At 45.0% G+C, this 22,527-nt stretch overlaps 1 protein-coding gene across 4 annotated transcripts in view; it reads right to left on the bottom strand.

Annotated features, from left to right (window-relative positions):
- The window catches only part of Clpb (ClpB family mitochondrial disaggregase), a 127,670-nt gene that overhangs the window by 91,149 nt on the left and 13,994 nt on the right, over positions 1-22,527 (bottom strand). For all 4 annotated transcript variants that reach the window (XM_006993275.3, XM_015986844.3, XM_076548577.1 and 1 more), the window contains exon 3: positions 13,234-13,320. In XM_006993275.3, the coding sequence (XP_006993337.1) occupies positions 13,234-13,320 (87 nt within the window). The remainder of the gene's footprint in view (positions 1-13,233; positions 13,321-22,527) is intronic.

Here is a 22,527-nt window from a genome sequence, read left to right as displayed (position 1 = left end):
TTATCATGAGCAACGATTCCAAATGGGATTAGAAATGATTCTTGGTTACTCAGAGATAATCAGCCACAGCAGCAGTGGAGAACCATCAAGCCCTGGGTACTTTTCTGGGGGCATGGCACTGGCATTCCAGGCACTTGGCCAGCACCCTTGCCCACCCTTCCTTGCTGGGAAATACTAGGCACTGTCCTGCATTGGGCAGAGGGCCACCTGGGACAAAAGCCAACTACATATCAGGGAATCTTACTCAGGGGTCCCTTGTTATAGCTTCTTAGAGGGAAAAGGGGTGGAAAGAGAATTCCAGAACCCTGCTGACTCTTGGTCAGCTAAGTTACCGATGAAGCAGGTACTATTGCCACCACATCTAAGGTAGACTTACCTGAAGGCCTTTCTGGGGAAGCCAGTAATCATAATGCAGGCACTTAACTTTACTACAGATTACCATATGGAAGACACTGTTCTAAACACTTTCTGTATGTTCCTACATTTAAACCTCACAGCTTTGAGGCAGACACACTTATCCTATTTTACAGCTGGGGAAACAATCACAAAAGAAGTCAAATAACGTGCCAAGCACCTAGTGAGTAAGAACAGAGTTTAAATTTAAACCCAGGCATCTGACCCTAGAGCCCACAACTGTTTACATACTACCTATAGATGCCCAACCTTGTGACATGGAGATACGATGTTGTCATCTTTGAATGTCTTGGGCTGCATTCATAGATACCCTGAGAGGAAGACTGGATATACCTATGCTAGATAGGCAGTCACAGCCAGAGAGGAAGGTTGCCAGTGCTTATAACTAAGGTCTTTGTGCTGGAGAGTTTTATGTCAACTTGACACAAATAGTTTTTTAGTGAACTTGACTAATTTCATCTGAGAGAAGGGACCCTTAATTAAGAAAATGTCTCCATAAGATATGGCTGTAGGGCATTTTCTTAACTAGTGATTGATGGGGGAGGGTCATCAACCTGGGCTGGTGGGCCTAGGTTCTGAGAGAAAGCAAGCCGAGCAAGCCAGAGGAATCCGATGGGTAAGCAGCACCCCCATGGCCTCAGTAACAGCTTCTGCCTCCAGGTTCCTGCCCTGTTTGAGTTCTCGTCCTCACTTCCTTCAATGATGAACGGGGATGTGGAAGTGTGAGCCAAATAAGCCCTTTCCTCCCTAAGTTGCTTTGGTCACAGTGTTCCATTTCAGCAGCAGAAACCCTGAGAATCTTCCCATAGCACTCTCTGGTCCTAGATCCTGCCAGCTCCTCTTCCTGCCAAAGTATACAGGCAGGGATGCCTTGCCTGCTCTCCCTCTGACCCGGACAGCGGGCAGCGGCAAAGAAGGCTGCCAGAGTCCAGCAAGGGCAGCACTGGCTTGCTGGCACCAAGACCACCTGTGGAGCCGCTGGGTGCGTAAGAGAGAGGCCTACAGAGCCTCCCCTATGGGACAACACCCTGTCAGGGACCGCTGGTTTCTTACAGACAGGACTTAATGGTCCCCCTTCCCTGGGTGAGGTGGAGGGAAAATAAGCAAATGCTAAAAATAAATGACTGCTCTGAAAGAGAATTAAATGGTCGTCAGCCAAGGATGGCAGCATCTGAAAATTAACAAAGCCCAGGTACCACATCCAGGAAGGCCTTGGCAAATGCGTGTTATCCACTCATTAGCTCAGTTCCTCAGGGACGCCAGCCAAGCAGGGCAGGCAGTGCCGGGAACCAGCCCTTCCTATGCTGATGAAGTGCACTGGGGGGTGGGGTGGGCAAGAGCAGGAGGAGGAGGGAGGCTCTCATGGGGAATTTCAAACAGTTCTGCCGGGGTCCATGCTCTCCCTCGGATTTGCACCTTCTCTGAGGCAGGAGCTTGCAGAAACAGGCAGGCTCCAGAAGCCTCAAATCTAAATGTCTACACCACAGATCTCTTTCAGGATCCTAGTAACAGCCTCACTATTCAGGGGTCTCACTGACCTGCAGCCTAGGGGTAAGGACACCTACTAGCTCTGACTTTCTCCTCACTGGAAGGAAGAGTCACATACCTTGTGAGCATATGCAAAGCCAACACATGCTGTGACAAAGGTGACTCTCACTATTCCCCAGTAGCAATGCTTCATGAAATCACTGATCTCCATCCTCTACTAATCATGAGAACGTAGTGTTCTGTTGCTGGATACCACCAATAGAAAGAATCAAAACACTCCCGGTAACTAACTGTAATACCACAAACACGAATTCTCAGTATACCATCAGTCACAGCTAATAATGAATATTCGAGAGAGGTGACAGTTTTTATTTATTTATTTATCTAGCTAGCTGTTTAACTAGTTGTTTTTTTTTTTTTTGAGACAGGACCTCAATATATAGCTCCAGTTGGCCTTGAGCTTACTGCACCCTCTTGCCTCTGCTTCCTGAGAGCTAGGATTACAGGGGTGCCTATGCTATCTATTTTGCTTTTTAAAGGCTGGGTTTCACTCTAGCCCAGGCTGGTTTCCAACTTGTGGGAATCCTCCTGTCTCAGCTTTTGAAATGTTGGGATTGCAGACATGAACTACCACATCCAGCTCTGGGATGACAGCTTTTAAAATTGCTTTTCTTTTTCTTTTTCTTTTTTTTTTAAATTTTTTAAAGATTTATTTATTACGTATACAGTATGTATGACTGCAGTCCAGAAGAGGGCACCAGATCTCATTACAGATGGTTGTGAGCCACCATGTGGTTGCCAGGAATCGAACTCAGGACCTCTGGAAGAGCAGTCAGTGCTCTTAACCTCTGAGCCATCTCTCCAGCCCCCTAAAATTGCTTTTCTAAGTCATGTTTACTGAAGTATCATTTATGCTTTTGAAATACCATTCTAAAATACACCTTTTAAAAGATTATATATATATATGTGTGTGTGCATGTATGTGTGTATATATATATGTATATATATACATATATATAAACTTTTTGAGACAGGGTCAATGTAGATGTAACCAGATTGGTCTTAACATCATTTTGTAGCCAAGAATAACTTTTCAAGATGTTTGACTTAATGCATTTTAATAATTTTGTAGGTAACCACATGTAATCAACACAATCATTAAGATACAGAATATTAGCCAGTGGTGGTGGCGGTGGCGGTGGCGGCGGCGGCACATACCTTTAATCCTAGCACTTGGGAGGCAGAGGCAGGTGAATCTCTGAGTTCAAAGCCAGCCTGGTCTACATAGTGAGTTCCAGGATAGCCAAGGCTACACAGAAAAACTGTCTCGAAAAACCAACCAACCAACCAACCAAAAGATATAGAATATTGAATATTTCTACCATCCTAAAAGGTCCTTTATACCCTTTGCACTTCCAAACCCAATTATTCATCTGATTTCTATCCCTAGAACACGAACTACCTTTTCCAGAATATGGTATAAATGGAATTTTACAACAGGTGGATTTTGGTTGACTTTACTGTAGCATAAGGCTTTCGAAGAAGCCTTTTTTGATTCTGTATCTTGAGTAGTTCCTGTTCTCCCCCTCTGTGTGCAGGTGGACAAACTTGTGGCTGTGCATGCAGAAACCAGAGGACTTGTCCTTGTGACAGCGTCTCTCATGGTACCTGAAGGTGGCATCTCAGTTAGGCTGGTTGGCTAGTGAGCTCCAGGAATCTGCCTGTCTCCAACCCTTCAATACTGGGGTTATATGGATATGCATGCATGCCTAGCTTTTTTTTTTTTTTTTTTTTTTTTTTTAATGTGGGTACTTGGGATTAGAATTTGGGTCCTCATTACTTGCACAAGCAAATGCTCTTACTGACAGAACCATCTCCCTAACCCCCTTGTTCTCTTAAAAAAAAATTAGATTTATTGCCAGGGGCATGGTGGTACACACCTTTAAAGGAAGCAGAGAAATCATCTTGTTTGAAGCCAGCTGAGGCTACATGAGACCCTAAACCAAAAAAGACTTATTTTGGGTTATGTAATGTGGTGGAGGTGGAGTAGGGTGGGTACGTGCAGATGCATGTGGAGTCCATAAGAGGGTATTCGAGCTGGAGCTGGTGTTATAGGTGTTTGTGAGCTGCCTGATGTGGATGCTGGTAACTGAATGAACTCAGGTCCTCTGTAAGAGCAGTATGTGTTCTTAAACACTAACCCATCTCTCCAGCTTCCCTTGCCCCCGACCCCTAAACTATGGAGGATTGTTCGATTGCATGGATGTACCACAATTTGTCCGTTTGCTACTTGATGGACACTTGAGTGACTTCCAGGCTTTGGTTGTTCTACGATTAAGCAGCTACAGATATCTGCATACAAGTCATTTATTTCTAGGACAAATACCTTATTTCTCTAGGAGCTAATATTTCTGTGCTATGTGGCACATGTTTGCTCTCCTTTTGTAAGGAACTGTGCAAGTATTTTCCGATGTGGCTGTATCATTATATGCCCTATAAGCAATGCATGGCAATTCTTTCTGCAACTTTGCCAGGATTTAATACTATTAGCATAACATTATAATTTTAATTTCTATTTCCCTAATGACTAACGTTGTATCTTTTCATACACACATTTTCCATCTATCCCTTATTTAAGTGAAATATCTTAAGTCCTTTGCTCACTTAAAAAAAATTAATTGCTTGTCTTTTAATTGATTTGTAAAAGTTCTTTATATAGTCTACTACTATTTCTTAATCAGACATATGTTTTCACAGCTTGTTTTTTGAGGAATTAGAAATTAAAATGATCTAAACCATGCCATTTTTTTTTTACCATACCATTTCTCTCTGCACACATACTCTGATGAAGGAAACAAGAAAGACTTAAACTTTCAATTTGCAAATATTCTTGGTGTATTGGACCTTAGCTCAAGCTGTACTTGGTGTCTGCTAAATAGAAGACTATTTTTATCTCCACTGCATGCCCCAACCACCCCAGGACTTTAAGGAAAGCTACATCTGGAGAAATGACTGTCTTACAAACAGCCTCCCACCCCCACCTCCACCCCCAGCTCTGTACTTCCCAAAGCCCTGTTCTGGTTCGCCAGGCTTCTGGAATGGTCAACAGTCGTCACACTTCATTGGTGGCAATTGTCCACTGGGAAAGTTGGGAGGCTCCCAATCCATCCTCCAGTGAAAGAGCAAACAGTGGAGCCTGTGGCTGCTTGGACATCAAAGTTGAGCAAACAGGCCTGGCAGACCCTGCCTCTCCGCCTACACATCCTGCAACTGCCATCTGAAGGAGCTTCTCCAAGCAGGTCATGACTTTCAGCTTGTCATCCCACACATCAAAGTTTCCACCACACACGAACTGGGTGCACAGGTTCGAATCAAGTCGCTCGACAGCAGATACTCAGACATTGTGTCTCGCTTTAATTCTGTGTTTTCCCAAGTAATTAAGCCTTCTTGCTTATGAACTTGTGACTAAGTAAAGCACCACTGAGAGGTTGTAACATCAAAGTGCTGTCCACCGTCTGTCCATGTTTGGTAAAATTGGATTTCTTTTCCTTCTTAAAGGAAGACTAATTGAATTTCACTGAAAGTTCCATATATTTGCACTAGCTGGTGAAGGCTATTCTAAGTGGAAGTGATCATCCCAGGACCGTGTGGCGTGGCCTTTAGTTTGGCTGGGTCAGAGTGCAACACAGAATGGGGCACCCGGACTCAGGCTAAACAAGTGCCTTGTGGCAGGAGGCTCATCAAGGGCTTGGAAGCCAGTGACTGTTACTGTTACTATTCTACCCAAGCTGTTCCTAGGGCTGACGAAGTGATGGTCCTGGTAGAGTGTTAGTAAGTCTTTGGCTATTTAGGACAATGGCCATTATATTACTCAAGTCCTTATCAGAAGTCAAACTTGTGTGTGTGTGTGTGTAATTGTGTGTGACGTGCTATGTATACATGGACACATATGTGTGGAAGCTAGGGGCTGATGTTGAATGTCTTCAATTCTCTCTACCTTATTTTTGAAACAAGATTATTCATTGGCCTTGGAGCTCACTAGGGCAGGCCAGCAAGCCCCAGGGACCTGCCCATTTTTACCTTACCAGGCCTGGGATGACACGCAGGTGGGTACACTGTCCTGACCAGCTTTTAATGTGGGTCTTCTTATTTATGCAGCCAGACTTGAGTGGCCAAACCACTTTCCCGCTCCCTCAAGTAATGCTTTTAGGACAAAGTTTGTGATTGCTTACACTCTCAACTCAGGTGGCTCAGCACATCAGCATCTCACACATGATGGTTTAAAGTTTGCTGGATGTATGAAATAATATTAAAAGAACTTCAGAACAAAGTGTCTCCAGAACCAAAACTCTGAATTGATATTTGGCTTCATTAGTTACCTAATTTACAGTCAATACAGCAAACTTCCACTTACATTAAGTATGACTCAAGAACTAATCTTTAGATAGAAGGAATTCGGGAGACTGCCATGTTCTTCTCAATATTATTTTTACACAAACAACCTATTTTTAGAAAAGAAAACCTCTGGCTCAATATCCTGATACAATTATCTTTCCTTTTAAAAATATTATTTTGATCTTGATCCAGTTTTAAATCTTTGATATATATTTGTATTTAATTAAGTCACTTCAAAACCTTTTTATAAATAAAATAAAGGAGTAAATCTTAAATTAAGCTTCTGTGCATACTTACAAAGTTTACAGTGATGACATTGCATTTCCTATTCACAACTAAATAAAATAAATGCATTCAGAAATCCCAACTGGTGAGCAGTTAAGCTCCTTAAAGATCTGAGGCGATTATGTTCTCGAGGCCCATGGACTTAACACGTTAAGCTGATGCCTGAGGGTGAACTGGGCTCTCTTTGGGTCCACAGGCTGCAAACATCTAAAGGAAGCAGAAGTCCTCTGCTGTCAGCCTTGAACCAAGGGGAAGTGCCTCTCTGCTTTCCCTACTTTCATCCAAAGAATTCTACACGACAGAGATCTGTTTATCACTGATGTTATTTCAAGTACCTAGCACCAAGTAGGGACCCCCAAACTTAAGTGATATTAATAAATAAACCTAACCAGACAAGGGCTATTTTCAATAAAAAGTTGTTCCACTTGGATAATGAAAGAAAGAGGAAAGCATAGAATAGATGCTTAAAAACCTAGCAGTTGTGGCTGGATGGCTCAGTGAGCAAGCATGAGGCCTGAGTGTGGGTTTGGGTACCCGAGTAAAAGCTGGGTATGGCACCATGTCTATAACTCCAGTGCAGAGGTAAGCAGAGGCAGGTGGGTCCAGGAGCTTGTTAGCCAGTCAGTCAGTCAGTCAGTCAAATCACCAAGTTCAGTGAGAGACTACATCTCAAAAAATACAATGGGGAGTGATAGAGAAAGATACCCAATGCTGACTTTTTCGTTTTTCAAGACAAGATTTCTCTGTGTAGCCCTGACTGTCCTGGAACTCACTATGTAGACCAGGCTGACCTCGAACTCAGAGATCCACCTGTCTTCTGCCTTGAAAGTGCCAACACCACCTGCCTCAGCATTGACTTCTAGTCTCCGTAAGTGTATACATTAGCAAGTACACACATATGCACATACTTGTATATAACCTTCTCACCCATCCATATTTAACAAAACAAAATGCTAGTAATTAGATTGGGCATGGTGGCACATGCCTAAATCCCAACACTCAGGAAGCTAAGGCAGGAGGATCAGGAGTTCAAAGTCAGCCTGGGCTACATGAGACCCATACCTCCATCTCAAAAGACCCTAGGTTCAATTTCCAGCATTAGTTAAAAAACAAAACAACAGAAAGAGAGAGCTCAGGGCTATGCCCAATGCATAACAAACATTTATGTACCAGAAAATGTTTACAAAGATAAAACAAACAAACAAAAAACAAAACCAACTAGTAATAGTCTTAGAAGCCAAATAGGTAAAAGCCAACACTCATTTTGCTCCACAGGTGTCACTGATTTGCTAATGTCCCTGGAGAAGGACAGAGCAATCAGTTAAACCAACACCTCATTACACTCAGAGAGCAGTGTCCCCAAAAGCACATCCTCTGGTCACTAATTGAGAGTGTTCTTAAGAAGAGTGCAAATTCCTATTTAGTCTCAACTCTGAAAATGCCACACACAGAATAAACACTGTCTGCTTCACCACCACTGACTCTTCCCACCTATGGAAAAACTTGCAAACTAGGCAAGACAATGGGTAGGTGGGTATAGAATCAGTGGTGGGAAATAATGTGTGTGATAACATGTGCTCGGGTATAAAGAGATAACATGTGTACTGGGTCACCAGAGAGTAACAACTCCCCATTTGTAGCCTGTAGCGCACCTTTTTTATCTGACTTATAAGAAACAGTGAGCCATCTACTCTGCTTCCAGACAGATCCCTTCAGCCAACCACGCACACCGTGCAGATCCTGCACCCAAATCATCAACTGTCCTTCTCTTCCCTCTACTTACACTTCTTTTCCATATTAAATTATGAACTCCCCAAGGTTTTTTTAAAGATTGTATTTATTTTTATTTTATGAACATTGGTGTTTTGCCTGCATCTATTTCCATGAGGGTGCCTGTAGTGGGTAGCCATTCCAGCTTGGTTCTGGAAGTTCCAACCCCCATTGAGACTCTGGCAACTGTCATGCCTACGAGGCGGGGCGAGGGGAGGCGCCTGGGGACCCGAGAGCTGGATGGGCCAGCGCTCTCTCAGGGCGCTCCCTCGGTGCTGGGATGCTGACCGGTGGAGATTGACTGTGCAGAGCTCCGGAGAACACCGCTGGACTGCATTACACCTTCCCCAGACCCTGCGACCCACCCATTACTTAATTTGTGAGTTACGCCATTAAATAAATATCCTTTTAACTACGTGGAGTGGCCAGAATAATTTCTCCAATAGGTGCCACATACCTTGGAACTGGAGTTACAGACAGTTGTGAGCTGCCATGTGGGTGCTGGGAATTGAACCTGGGTCCTCTGGAAGAGCAGCCAGTACTCTTAACCACTCAACCATCTCTCCAGTTCTACTCCCCAAGGCTTGATTCTTCAAAGACTAGCAAAGCCCAAGAACACATATTTACTGAAAGTTTGTAAAAATAATTTCTCATGGAGAGAAACACATGAGAAACGCAGAATCACAACAGGATTCTCTCAGAAGCAAAGTATATATAGTTTCTTCCTTTTGCTTTTGTTTTGTGGTGCTGGAGATCGAATGCCAGGCAAGCACTCTACCACTGAGCTACACCACCAACACTTAACTACTATCTTTTGTAGATGTATCCAACCGTCTTATTAAATAAGAAACACAGAACCAATGTAAAAGAGAAAGCCAAGAGGTCAGAGCTCAGAGCTAAAATCTCACCCTTCCTCCTGCGATGCTCCTACCTCTCCGAAAGAGACCTACTTCCTGTGTGTTTGTCTTTAATACAGTCTTTCTGTTCTGCCTTCTCATTGGTTGTAAACCCAAACACATGACTGCCTCGTCACTGCCTGTAAGTACAGCCCTCCAGGTCTTAAAGGCGTATGCCTCCAATGCTGGCTGTATCCCTGAACACACAGAGATCTATGGGATTAAAGGTGTGCACCACCACCGCCACGCTCTAATAGCTCTGACCCCCAGGCAACTTTATTAACATACAATGGAAATCACATTTCAGTACAAATAAAATACCACCACAAGAATAAATGCTTATCAAAATCCCAACACAATTCTTCACAGACTTGGAAAGAAAAATACTCAACTTCATATGGAAAAACTAAAGACCCAGGATAGCTAAAAGAATCCTATACAATAAAGCAACCTTTGGAGGCATCACCATCCCTGACCTCAAACTCTACTATAGAGCTATAGTAATAAAAACAGCTTGGTACTGGTATAAAAACTGACATACGGACCAATGGAATCGAATTGAAGACCTGACATTAAACCATGCACATATGAACACCTGGTTTTTGACAAAGGAGCCAAAACTATACAATGGAAAAAAGAAAGTATCTTCAACAAATGGTGCTGGCATAACTGGATGTCAATATGTAAAAAAATTACAAATAGATCCATATCTGTCACCATGCACAAAACTCAAGTCCAAGTGGATCAAAGACCTCAACATAAATCCAGTTACACTAAACTTAATAGAAAAGAAAGTAGGAAGCACTCTTGAACGCAATGGCACCAGAGACCATTTCCTAAATAAAACACCAACAGCACAGACCCTGAGCACAACAATTAATAAATGGGACCTCTCAAAACTGAGAAGCTTTTGCAGGGCAAAAGACACAGTCAATAAGACAAAAAGACAGCCAACAGAATAGGAAAAGATCTTCACCAACCCCACATCTGACAGAGGATTGATCTCCACAGTATATAAAGAACTCAAGAAACTAGACATCAAAATACTGAACAGTCCAATTAAAAAATGGGCTAAAGAGCTAAACAGAGAATTCACAAAACAAGAAATACAAATGGCTGAAAGACATTTAAAGAAATGCTCAACATCCTTAATCATCAGAGAAATGCAAATCAAAACGACTCTGAGATACCACCTTACACCTGTCAGATGGCTACGATCAAAAACACCAATGACAGCCAATGTTGGAGAGGATGTGGAGCAAAGGGAACACTCCTCCACTGTTGGTGGGAATGTAAACTTGTACAACCACTGTGGAAATCAGTATGGCGGTCTCTCAGAAAATTAGGAATCGAACTACCTCAAGACCCAGCCATCCCACTCTTGGGCATATACCCAAGGAATGCTGATTCATACCATAAAGATACATGCTCAGCTATGTTCATAGCAGCACTATTTGTAATAGCCAGAACCTGGAAACAACCTAGATGCCCATCAACGGAAGAATGGATGGAAAAAATGTGGTACATATACACAATGGAGTACTACTCAGCAGAGAAAAACAATGAAAGCATGAAATTTGCAGGCAAATGGATGGAACTAGAAAAAATCATCCTGAGTGAGGTAACCCAAACCCAGAAAGACAGTCATGGTATGTACTCACTCATAAGTGGATTCTAGATATAAAATAAAGAAAATCAGACCACAACCCATAGAACCATGGAGGCTATATATATAGCATGGAGGTCCCTAGGACGACTGTGGCTTATAATCAATTTCGGTTTTACTCAATTATTGAAAAAAAAAATAGCCAAATGAATGGAAACACATGAACTATGAACCAAAGGCTGAAGGGCCCCCAGCTGGATCAGGCCCTCTGAATAGGTGAGACAGTTGATTGGCTTGATCAGTTTGGGAGGCAACTAGGCAGTGGGACCAAGTCCTGTGCTCATTGCATGAGTTGGCTGTTTGAAACCTGGAGCTTATGCAGGGACGCTTGACTCAGTCTGGGAGGAAGGGACTGGACCTCCCTGGACTGAGTCTACCAAGTTGATCACAGTCCTCGGGGGAGGCTTTGCCCTGGAGGAGGTGGGAATGGGTGGGTTGGGGGTAAGGGGAAGGAGTGGGAGGGGGGAGAATAGGGGAACCCGTGGCTGATATGTAGAATTGAATGGTATTGTAAAATAAAATAAAATTAAAAAAAAAAAAAAAGAATAAATGCTTGAAGCTGAAGATGGAAATAAGGCAAGTGAGTGATTGAGACCAAGTTCATGATAAGAGCAGAAAGAGGCCTATCTCAAGGAGAGCTGCGTCTCCAGATGAGCTGAAGTGGACCAAATCCTAAAATTCAAACTCCCAGTTTTGTGGCTTTTCTCCACATTGCAGATTTTTCCAAAGTGGCCAGAACTGGCAATAAGAGCCTTAAAGAGGTGCATGATGGGAGAATTAAAACGGGTGCCTCTAACTATCAATTTGAGTAGCTTCTGCTACAGGGTCTAGTACTTCTCTGAAAGCATCCCTTTAAAGGCTGGCATGTCTCGATGGTAAAGTGCTGGCCACAGTGCTGGCTGGAAGTCCTAGGTTCACTCTCCAGCACTGGATAAAAAGTCTAAAAACATTTTGTTGTTTTTGTTGCACAATTTCTTTCATACAGTTACTGCTAGAATGACTGTACACTTCATCCACCAGAATTCTAGAGACCCCGGGGCAGAAACCAGAACAGCCTGGGCTGCATGGAGTACTGATACCCAGAACAGAATGCACACTGTGCATGCTGCGTCAGCCTGCACACATGACTTTAGATAAAACACCTTTTCTCTCTGAGCTTCAGTTTTCTCAACTGTAAACAATACCTATTTTGTGGAGTGGCTATGAAATACAAATAAGGCCAGATGAGGTGGCTCACGCCTTTAGTTCTAACACTCGGGAGGCAGAGGCAGGGAGATCTCCGAGTTTGAGTCCAGCCTGGTCTACAGAGTGAGTTCTATAACAACCAGGGCTACACAGAGAAACCCTGTCTTGAAAAACCAAACCAAAACCAAAGTTAAACAGTTACCTGTACTCCTCTGGTGTGTCCAGTGTGTGTGTGTGTGTGTGTGTGTGTGTGTGTGTGTGTGTGTGTACATTTGCCTGTGCTTGTGCACTTGCCTGTGTGTGTAGGCTAAAGGCAAATGTTAGGTCCATTGACTTATTTGTTTATTAAAGTTCTGAGACAGGGGTTCATTATGTAGCCCTGGCTGGCCTGGAATTGCTATGTAGACCAGGCTAGCCTCAAATTCAGAGATCTACCAGCCTCTGCCTCTCTGTGGTAGGATTAAAGACCTGTGCCACCATGCCCAGCCTAATCCATCTGACTCTTTGAGGCAGGGTCCTCATCTCATCAAACCTGGAACTCACTGACTCAGAGTGGCTGGCCAAAGAGTCCTGGGGTTCACTTGTCTCTGTTCCTGCAATCCTCCCAGTGCTGGGTTACAGATGCACTTGGCTTACACACGGTGCTAGGGATCCAAACTCAGGTCCTCATGCACTTTAGTGACTGAGCTCTCTCCAGTCCCTACTTTTTATCTTTACATGACAGCTATACCCCTGAATGAAGGGAGAGCCACCAACGGGAGGAAGGGATGGAAATCTCCAGACCCTCCAAAGAAAAACCCACTCGCAGAGCCCTCCGTAGGGCAGTAACTGAAGGCTTCCAATAGATAGGGTAAAAACTCACACACCTAACCATTTAGAATCTGCTCTTAAACATGTGGCTGCTCTGATAACACCAGTGACTTGCCTAAGGTCACAAGCCCATGAATGGTAACTGCTGTGATCTGAAACCACATGTGGCTCTCCACATCCACTATGCAGCATTTTGGACTTCCTGCCTCAGCTTTCCTGCCTCTGAAGGAGACGGCAGGGGCAGCAACGGTGGGCAGCAAGCAGCCAGGGACACAGTTGGGAGAGACCTGGCTCAGGCAGCCCTGGATGGAAGGAGACTCTTACCTGTCATTTCGGCTGATGGCTGCCACCATCAGTGCTGTCCAGCCAAGCTTGTGCCTTGCGTTGACATCTGCACCTTCCGACAATAGCCTGACAAAAGACAGAGGAGTATTTTCAGTGTGTGGCTTATCATGGACAGGAGTGGAAATAATCACAGAAAAATACATATAGTTGTCATATGTATATAATGACATATAGTTAGTCAAAGCCAGCCTGGACAACATAATGAGAACACTATCTCAAGAGAACATTATCTTGAATCACAAATATGGAGGCTGGATGAGTCCTTTGAGTTCTAATCCCCAATCCAGCCCCTTTGCTGAGTCGAAATCCTGCCTCCAGGCCATGCAATACAAACCTGGTGCCCACACCCTCTCCCTTAACTTTCCATGTTTAGCACAGAAGACCAAACAGGTTTAGTCTTATCCAGGTAGTTCAGTGTTCACAAAAGGATCACATTCCTCAAATGTATTTATTTTATCATGGCTGTTTGTAAAATACAAATCCTTCAACCCAAAGAAAGATGGAAAGAATTTCAGAAATGCTAAATTAGGTTCCCACTACAGTCCATGTAGACCTATTGGGATCTACATGCCAGGTGCCTAGCATATAGGAGTCCATCGATTGTCAAGGACACCAACCCAAAGTCTAAAGCACATCATTGTAAATCTGAATTCTGGGTCCTGGTCCCTATAACAGAGGGCAGACAGAGACAGGTGAACAAAGCCAAGTCTTACTTAGCACCTGGTAGAGCATGGCCTGCCCTCTTGGAACTTCTTGTTCCTGTTTGTTTACTCTTCACAAGCTTAAGGCGCAAACTGTAAACTCTTGTAATGGATGAGGAAACAGGAGGGAAAGTGACTTGAGAAAGGTCACACAGCAGGCTGGTAATGGACTCTCCTCAACTCGTTTCATCAGCCTACCTCCAGACTGTACCCCTCTTCATATAACAAAAGGTCTGAAGACTAAACTGATTTCAGCCAACCAGTGGCATGGTCCTGTGCTCAACTCTAGATGTGGGCAAGAAGACATGGGATCTGCTTTGGGATGACTCAGGACAGCAAGAAATCAAAGACCATGGTGCCACTAAAGGAAGACAAAATCAAGAATTCAATTCAGCCAGGCATGGTGGCTTGTGCCTATAATCCTCAGGCCTAGGCAGGAAGTTCGCCATGAATTCAAGGCCAGCTGGACCACATAATGAGTTCCAGGCCAGCCTGGAATGTAGCAAGACCCTCTCTAAAGCACACCCAAACATGGCCCATCCACTAGACAGATGTCCATATGAGGAAAGTGCAGAGGATATTCTCCATCCTGTTCCGATCTTCTATCCTATATGGACTGAAGCTTCCTTCAGAATCACAGTGAGGACCAGAACTTTATCTACATTCTAAGCTTCAGAGCCAAATATTTCAATGACACCACATGGTTTGTGCAAAAGGAGATTTTCCCCCCACACAAATAATGTATACCGGGGGTTAGCTTCTTTAACATCCATGGCCATGAAAGGGAGACAACAGGGACAGGGGACCAGAATAATTCATTCCACTCCTCTACCCTCTCTCAGGGATACCCACACCCAGGTAGCCACCAAAACCAATATGCAAAGAACATCCTCTTCCATGTTTCCTGGGACCTCTAGGTCATAGGGCATGCATGTATGTGATGTGAAGTGCCAGCATCCTCCAGGAGAATGATGCTCTATCGACCTTTATACCAGCAGGACAGGGACATTCTGTGTGTGCCTCTTCTTGCAACACTTGGCAGTAACAGGCTTCTTTGTTTTTGTTTGTTCTTTTTGAAACAAGGTTTACTATGTTGACTACACCAGCCTTGAACCTGTTAAGCAGCTCAGGTTGGCCTTGACTCATGAACCTCCTGTCTCAACCTCCTGCACACTGGGATTATAGGTCTAAGGGGTACAAAGGATATACTGCTCTTTTTAACTTGTGATCATGAACAATTCTGAACTAATAAATACGGGGCTGTCTATTCTGTGAAGGTGTTTAGTTCATTTTTAGGAGACGAAACTCTTGGCAGAGGGAGAGTCCTTCTGACTTGCTATCATTTTAGTAAAACAATGTAAGGCCAGTCCATCCAGCATGGTAGTACATACCTATCATGGGGAGACCGAGGCAGCAGAACTGCTTCAAGTTCAAGGCCAGCCTGAGATACACAGTAAAACCTTGTCTCAAACAATAACAACAGCACAGTGCAGAGTCAGAAGCCCTGTCTAGTCTAGTTCTAAGCTCTGCTACCCACTGTCCCACACCCTAAGCAGGCACAGCCCCTCACTGACCTTCAGTGAGGCCAGTGAGGGCTGCACTTCCTGCCAGTTCCGCATACAGTATAGCAGGGAGGGGCTTTGCAAACCCCTCGGCCACAGGAGAAGGTGAACCGTGGTGTTCTTCAGTGAGCTCTCAAGCCCAGCTCCTGACTGAGCATCATTCTCTGCACTCTTGGGGCCAGGGTGTAATGAAGAGAGCAAGGGTCCTCGTATCCAGATTCAGGCTCTGCATTCACCTGCTGTGAAGGAGAGAATGCTAACCCCTCTGTAAGCATGTAAGGTGGTTGTCAGGACGGACAGACATACCACACCATGGGTCTCTGTGGAAGAGCCACAGCTAACCTTACCAAAGACAACTTTTCCTCTTGTAGTGCTGAGTCAGGGGTGGGGAGGGCACTGAGTCCCCCCTGCTTTCTCCCAGTGCAGAGCAGCCCCCCAAATTAGGACTTCACAAACCAGATCGCCCTATTTCATTTTGTTGCTTCACAAGTGAATGCCCAGCAGGCACTCATTTCAAAGTCCCGAGCCAGCTGGGGATGGGGTGGGGGGATGACTGCCTGCTGAGAGCGGCTGAAAGGGCCTCTGAGGCCAGAGAAAGCCACCCTTGCTCTCCCCTGTGATTTTCACCAATGGACAAAATGCGGCAAGTGAATTAATCTCTTTTAAAAAGAGCAATGCTTGTGACAGAGCACGGTGTCTCCGTAAAGGTTAGGATTCCATCATCCCTGAGATGATGAGTAGAATGCTTAATGCAGGCTGCCAGGCAGGGCAGAGCAGCCCGCGTCGGGCTGGGGAGGGGTGGGCACAGCAGGCTTTCCTGGGCTCACTTTAGACTTGGGGCCAGCCCTACCTAATGAACTAACTAACTCTCCTGCTTGGCGGGGCAGTGGTAGGTGATACTAACTGGGGATGGCTCAGGCTAGTAGACAGGAGACCACAGGAGGCATCTGGAGTTGAATCCCAGCTCTTGCACAACTCCTAGGGTATACAGGTAGAGAAGATCTGAGATCAGATACAGCCATTGCCACTTACAGAGAGAGGGCCCATGGATAAATGTGACTTGGCTTCTCTGTTCCTTCCCAAAACAGTTCCTGCTCTTTGTATTTGTCGGAGAATGGACAAAACCTGGGTATTGTGGTGCCTACCTATAATCAGAAGGCTGGGGCAGGAGGACTGCCACGAATTCAAGGTTAGCCAGGGCTATATAACAGGACCTTGTCTCAAGGAAAAAAGTCTCCCACCAGCCTAACTGCATGTCACACATAGGGGTCATCAAGAGGTAAGTCGTGACGGCTAAAACCCTTGGCGTATAATAACGAAATGTGCCTGTGCCATTAGCGTCATTGCCCATTTTACACTAGCGATGGGGGAGGGACAGAGAGAAATGGCTCAGTGGGTAAGGGTCCCTGCTGCCACTCCTGGTGTCCTGAGTAAATCAGGGTGGCATAGGAAAATATAGCAAGTACCCGAACGTATCTGTGGATGGAAAATGAACTGCCACAGGGCAGTGGTGGTGTACGCCTTTAAACACAACACTTGGGAGGCAGAGGAAGGCGGATCTCTGAGTTCGAGCCCAGCTCATCTACAGAGTGAGTTCCAGGACAGCCAGAGCTACACAAAGAAACCCTATCTCTAAAAACAAACAAACCAACAAACCAACAAACAGATAAAATGCCTAAAATTCCCAAGTAAAGGCAGTCAGTAGCAGAGCCTAAGAGCCAAGAAGGAAAAACAAAGTCTCCTCTAGCAACCAGGGATGTATGTAGGAGGGGCCAGCAGGCCAAAGACCAAGAGGTGGCATTATCACTTCTGCTAGGCAGGGGAGGGGAGGGAGGGAGGGAGGAGAAGGGAGGGGAAGGGAGGGGAGGGGAGGCAGGCTGACTTTCACTTTCACCTCAGAACACTCCTGACAACTGCAAGTCTTGCTGTTGTTTTCACAGCAGTGATCACAGTATTACTCACTTTTCTTCTTAACCAAATCAGGTTTCATCCTTGAAGGTTTCATCCCCAAAATGGTCTGTGGCCTCCAGGTCCCCTGTGCTAATCTGTATCAAAACAGTCACAGTTGGCTGTCTTGTCTAACTTCCTCAGTCACCAGCATCCTCCAGAAACAACCTGTCTTCATATGTCCCTGGTTCCTGCCCTGGCGGTTGGCACATGGGAGTTCTCTATAGTACCTACAAATACCAATCTGCCACCAATACTTCTGATTTGTGGCCTAACAGTCTTTTTCAAAGTATTTAGGCTCCTGTGTATAAATATGTAGGAGGCATCTCAGACTCAGGAGTGGGTGGGGACATTTGGGGACATGGCCTGGAGAGCTGATGGTCATGGGTTCTAGTCATGGCTCTGTCAGGTACTTGATATGTCGCTCAGGATAAATATACCTCTGTAGGCCTTATGTTTCTCTACAGGAAAACAGAATTGAACAACATCTCTAAAGTTCTAATTACTGCTAAAATCTTATCATTTTAAATATGGATAGCATCTGGAGCTTGAGAGGTGGTTCAGCTGTTAAAGGGCATAAGTTGTTCTTGCAGAGGACCTGGGTTTGGCTCCCAGAACCCATGCAGTGGTTCCAAACCACCCAGTTCCAGGGAATTCAACATCCTCTTCTGACTTCCATGAGCACTGGGCACACACAGTGCACATACATGTACACAGGCAAAACAATCACACACATAAAGATAAATAAATCTAAACTATAAAATGAAAACTAAGAAGTGGATTCCTAGCAGACCTGACACAGTAAGACTTGCAAAGACAAGACAGTTCCTTAGACTTGCTGCTTGTAGGAGGGAAGAAGTCCTAGGCAGGCAGAGGCAGGTTTAAGTCATTCTGATTAACTAGCTCTTCACAGAGATACCACTTCACTTTTCTTCCTTTTTCTTTATGACCAATCAATACAAAGCGGCCAGTGAACTTCAATCATGCATTGTTCCAACTGATTTCCGGATCCTTTGCAGGAACTGGCCCTCAGCTGCAGCCGGGGAGGGGTCAAAGAGTAGGGAGCACTATCCCACCTGCATCAGAGGCCTGGAAGCACTGAGCCATGCAGACCCAATCATGATCACTATCTGGGCACCAGGACCCTGGTTGGAGCCGCCCAGAAGGCCCTGTTTACAGTAATAACAGCAGCAGGCCCTCTGTCAGAGCAGAGGCAAGGCGCCTGGGGCTAGAATCCCCAGGCAGCCTCCATCTGTGCCTTATCTCCCAGCCAGCCAGAGATGGGGAGGTGGGGGGAGGGCAGCAAAGGCTGTTCTTGGATCCCAGCCTGGCCTACAGATTTCAAGGCCAGGGCCTGGTGCTCTGGCTGCAGAGGCACAGAGCCTCTTAGGCTCCTTTTACTTTGGATATTTAAGCACCAGCCTCTAAAGCTCAGCTCAGGCCCCCTCCTCTAGGAAGACCTCCAGGTTTCCTTGCTTCCAGTGCCCAGCACTCTTACACCTAGCTGGTCTCAGGAAAGCGAACAACAGCAAGAGAAAACAGAGACTGTCATGTGCACAGTACCCCCAACTTAGATGAAGTGAATCTTCACCCCTGGTTCTTTCCTACTACAGTTAGTCCAGTGTTTTGGAACCTAATGAGTGCCCTGCAGAATCAACAGCCCAATCTTGAAACACAAGGAAGAGCAGGTTCACCAAGCCTCTCCTGGAAAAGACTCACCCAGGATGGAACCTTTCTCTGTCTCTGCCAGGCTGTGTGCCCATGGGCAAGTACAGCTAATCTCTAGAACCTTGTTCATCTTACCTCATCAGCCTGCTAGAACCACCTAACAATAGTGCTGATATGACCAAAGGAGATGGAGAGTGTGAATGTGTACAATATTTCTAGACCAAAGGAGATGGGGGTGCGAGTGTGTACAATGTTTCTAGACCAAAGGAGATGGGGGTGCGAGTGTGTACAATGTTTCTAGACCAAAGGAGATGGGGGTGTGAGTGTGTACAATGTTTCTAGACCAAAGGAGATGGGGGTGCGAGTGTGTACAATGTTTCTAAACCACAGCTGCTGCTGTAATCACACTACAAGTTCAAAGGTAAATGGTGAAGGAGTCAATCCACATCCTAAGTGATACTCCTGGTCTAACAAAATAAAGCCCAATGCTGGGTGGCCATTCTTTGTCCTATTCTTTACAGATATCTGCTATATATCAATGTGTACAGATTGCTATTTTTTAAATTGTTAAACTTAGAAACCAGTTACAAAAATAGCACAGATCCTTCACATGTATCCATCCACTTTACTCCTTGATTCATTTGGTTCCTATTTCTAATACATTTTACTTCACGTGAGAATTATTTTCAGATATTATGCCCCTTATCTCCGAATACTTCAGCATGTATTTCCTAGAACAATGACAGACTTCTACAGAATCACCAGCCATAATGGCCAAAGTCTCAATGTGGCAGAGAATCAACCAAGTGCAGATCAAAAATAAATAAGTAAATAAATAAATAAAAATTCAGAAACTAAAAAACCCTGCATCTATATTGAACAATATACAGACATTTTTGTTGTCATTATTTCTTAAATAATATAGAGTATGACAACCATTTGCATAGCATTTACACCAAATCATATATAAGTAATCTGGAGATGATTTAATTATACAAGAATATATACACACACACACACACACACACACACACACACACACACACACACACACACACATATATGTAGGTTTCATGTAAATACTATAACATAATACATAAAGGGCTTGAGCATCTGCAGATTGGGGGACCTATGGAGGATCCTGGAACCAACTGATACAACAGGATGAGCAGTTTACCTCATCATTTTACCTCCTATTCTGCCTGTGTTCAAATGTCCCCAGTTATCCTAATAGTTTTCACAGCATCCTAGCCCTGTGATCTAGATGTAAGACAGAATCAATAAAGATCGAACACTGTGTGTCTTCGTCATTTCCTCTAGAATAGTTCAACCTTTCAGTGATCTTCATAATATTGGTTTTTTTTTTTTTTTTTTTTTTTTTTTGCACAGTAAGGCTAGGTTCTGTGTTTCCCATTCAGCTTTGAGGCACCTCTTCCCACACTCATTCATCACTGCACAAACTCTTCCTGAGGACGGATGATTACAGGACTCTGAGTGGGTGCTGATCCAGGCCTTCAAGGCAGCTGCTGGACAGACACATACTTGGCAAACAGCTAAAACACAAGCAAAGACTTTGGAGGAGTGCCATGCAAATGAAGGTCAGGGCAACAGTGTAACAGGAATGAATGACTCTCTGCATGCAGAGTTCTTCTGCTAGAGGGGATAGGCAGAAGCAAGGATTCCTCTAACAATCTCCTGGGATCCCCTAAGGCAAACACCTCTGCATTCCCAGGGAGATGTGCCTAGCTGAGACGGAATGAAAGATGAAAATTTAACAAGTAAGGGAGAGGGGTGACCCAGGACACCCTCCTGTGGGTACATACCTTGGCACAGGGCTACAGCCTGTCAGCAGCTGCTTTAGTTACGACTAGGTCCAGGGAGCTGAGGTGTGGGAAAGGGTTAAGAGCGCCACCTACTGGCCCCAAAACAGGACTCTCGGCTGCCATAAAGGGCAGCTGTGCAGCTGGCTGCTTGCCAGGAAACTTGTCACAATTCAGCAGTGAGAAACAGTAGTGGATCCAACTCCCCAAATGGACTGTCAGCTGAACCACTACTGCCAAGCTACACGGAGGTCCACATGAGATTTTCAGTGAGGATAAACAGACCGGGCAAAGCTGGCCACAAAACCTGTCCCCACCTGCAGGGGACAGCGGAGGACCGGTCAGCCTTCCTCACCCAACAGAACTCACGGAAGAGCTTCTCAAAGCCATCCTCTGTGCTGGGACTGAGGGCCTGCCATGGACCAGACATACAGCTTGCTCATGTGAGAGAGCTCAGGTTGAGTTTAGAGAAGGGTAATGAACAGGTCCCCCAAACCTGAAATAATGTGTCAATTATCATGGGTCCTCTGAGATGTCTGTACAGGACAGCAACAACATGTTGGCTTCTCCTATCTGGTAAACTCTTGAATGATGTTTTTGGTTTTTTTCAGCACTGGAGATTGAACTCAGGGCCTCCTGCATGCCTGGTAAGCACTCTGTCACTGAGCTATTCCCCCAGCATTGCTTTCTTTATTTACTTATTTGTTTATTTATTTACTTATTTATTGGTAAATATGTGTCTGAGTCCACATGGCCAGAAGAGGGCACCAGATCCCCAAGAACTGAAGTTACAGGTGGTTGTGAGCTGCCTGATGTAAGTGCTGGGAACTAAACCCAGGTCCTTTAACAAAAGTAGTAGCACTCAACTGTTCAGCCATGTCCCCCAACCCTTTCTGACTTTCAAATACATGTCCAAGCTGCCTATGAACTCACACTATAGTCTAGGGAGGCCTGAATTTGAGATCATCCTGCCTCAGTGTTCTAGTCGCTAGGATTAAAGGCCCAAATAATGGAGTTCAATGGCTCATCTTGCTTGTGCTGACCTCGGTGCCTTAGGCACTTGACATTTATGAACTCATTTGATTCTGAGAATTACACAAGAAAGCCCCATCGCACACAGGGAAGTCAGACCCCAGGGCAGTAAGAGGCAGCTTAGAACTGTAGCCCTTACTCTTTGCTTCCTGCGGCACAGAGCCTGTTCTGTCTGCTCGCAGAATTGGACCGCATACCCCGCTGACTGATGGACGAGGGCCACAGATAAAGGAAAAGCCTCCAGTGAGAAGGTGATCTACAGGCTGGGAACACTGGGACGAGTTCCATTTCTTAGCTGCTTCTCCCTGCTCCACCTCCATCTCCCCCAAACCCTCTTCTGGTCTCAGCATGAGAAAGCCCCCAACTACCTGTCTCCTCACTACCCCCAATTTCACACGTGTATAAGCAGTGTCTTCAGTGGCGTGCCTTTGCCCAAACCAAGCTAAGCAAACAGATACGCTCAAATGTTTCCAGTGTGTGAGCAGTCTGATCCTCGGCCTCGTCAAAGCTTATCAGATTAGAGGAATCCGGTGAGACAGAGGC

The sequence above is a fragment of the Peromyscus maniculatus genome, chromosome 1 (genome assembly GCF_049852395.1).
Source record: "Peromyscus maniculatus bairdii isolate BWxNUB_F1_BW_parent chromosome 1, HU_Pman_BW_mat_3.1, whole genome shotgun sequence".
Lineage (NCBI taxonomy): Eukaryota > Metazoa > Chordata > Mammalia > Rodentia > Cricetidae > Peromyscus > Peromyscus maniculatus.
Note: the sequence above shows the minus strand (reverse complement) of the source record. Positions and strands in the feature narration are given on the sequence as shown.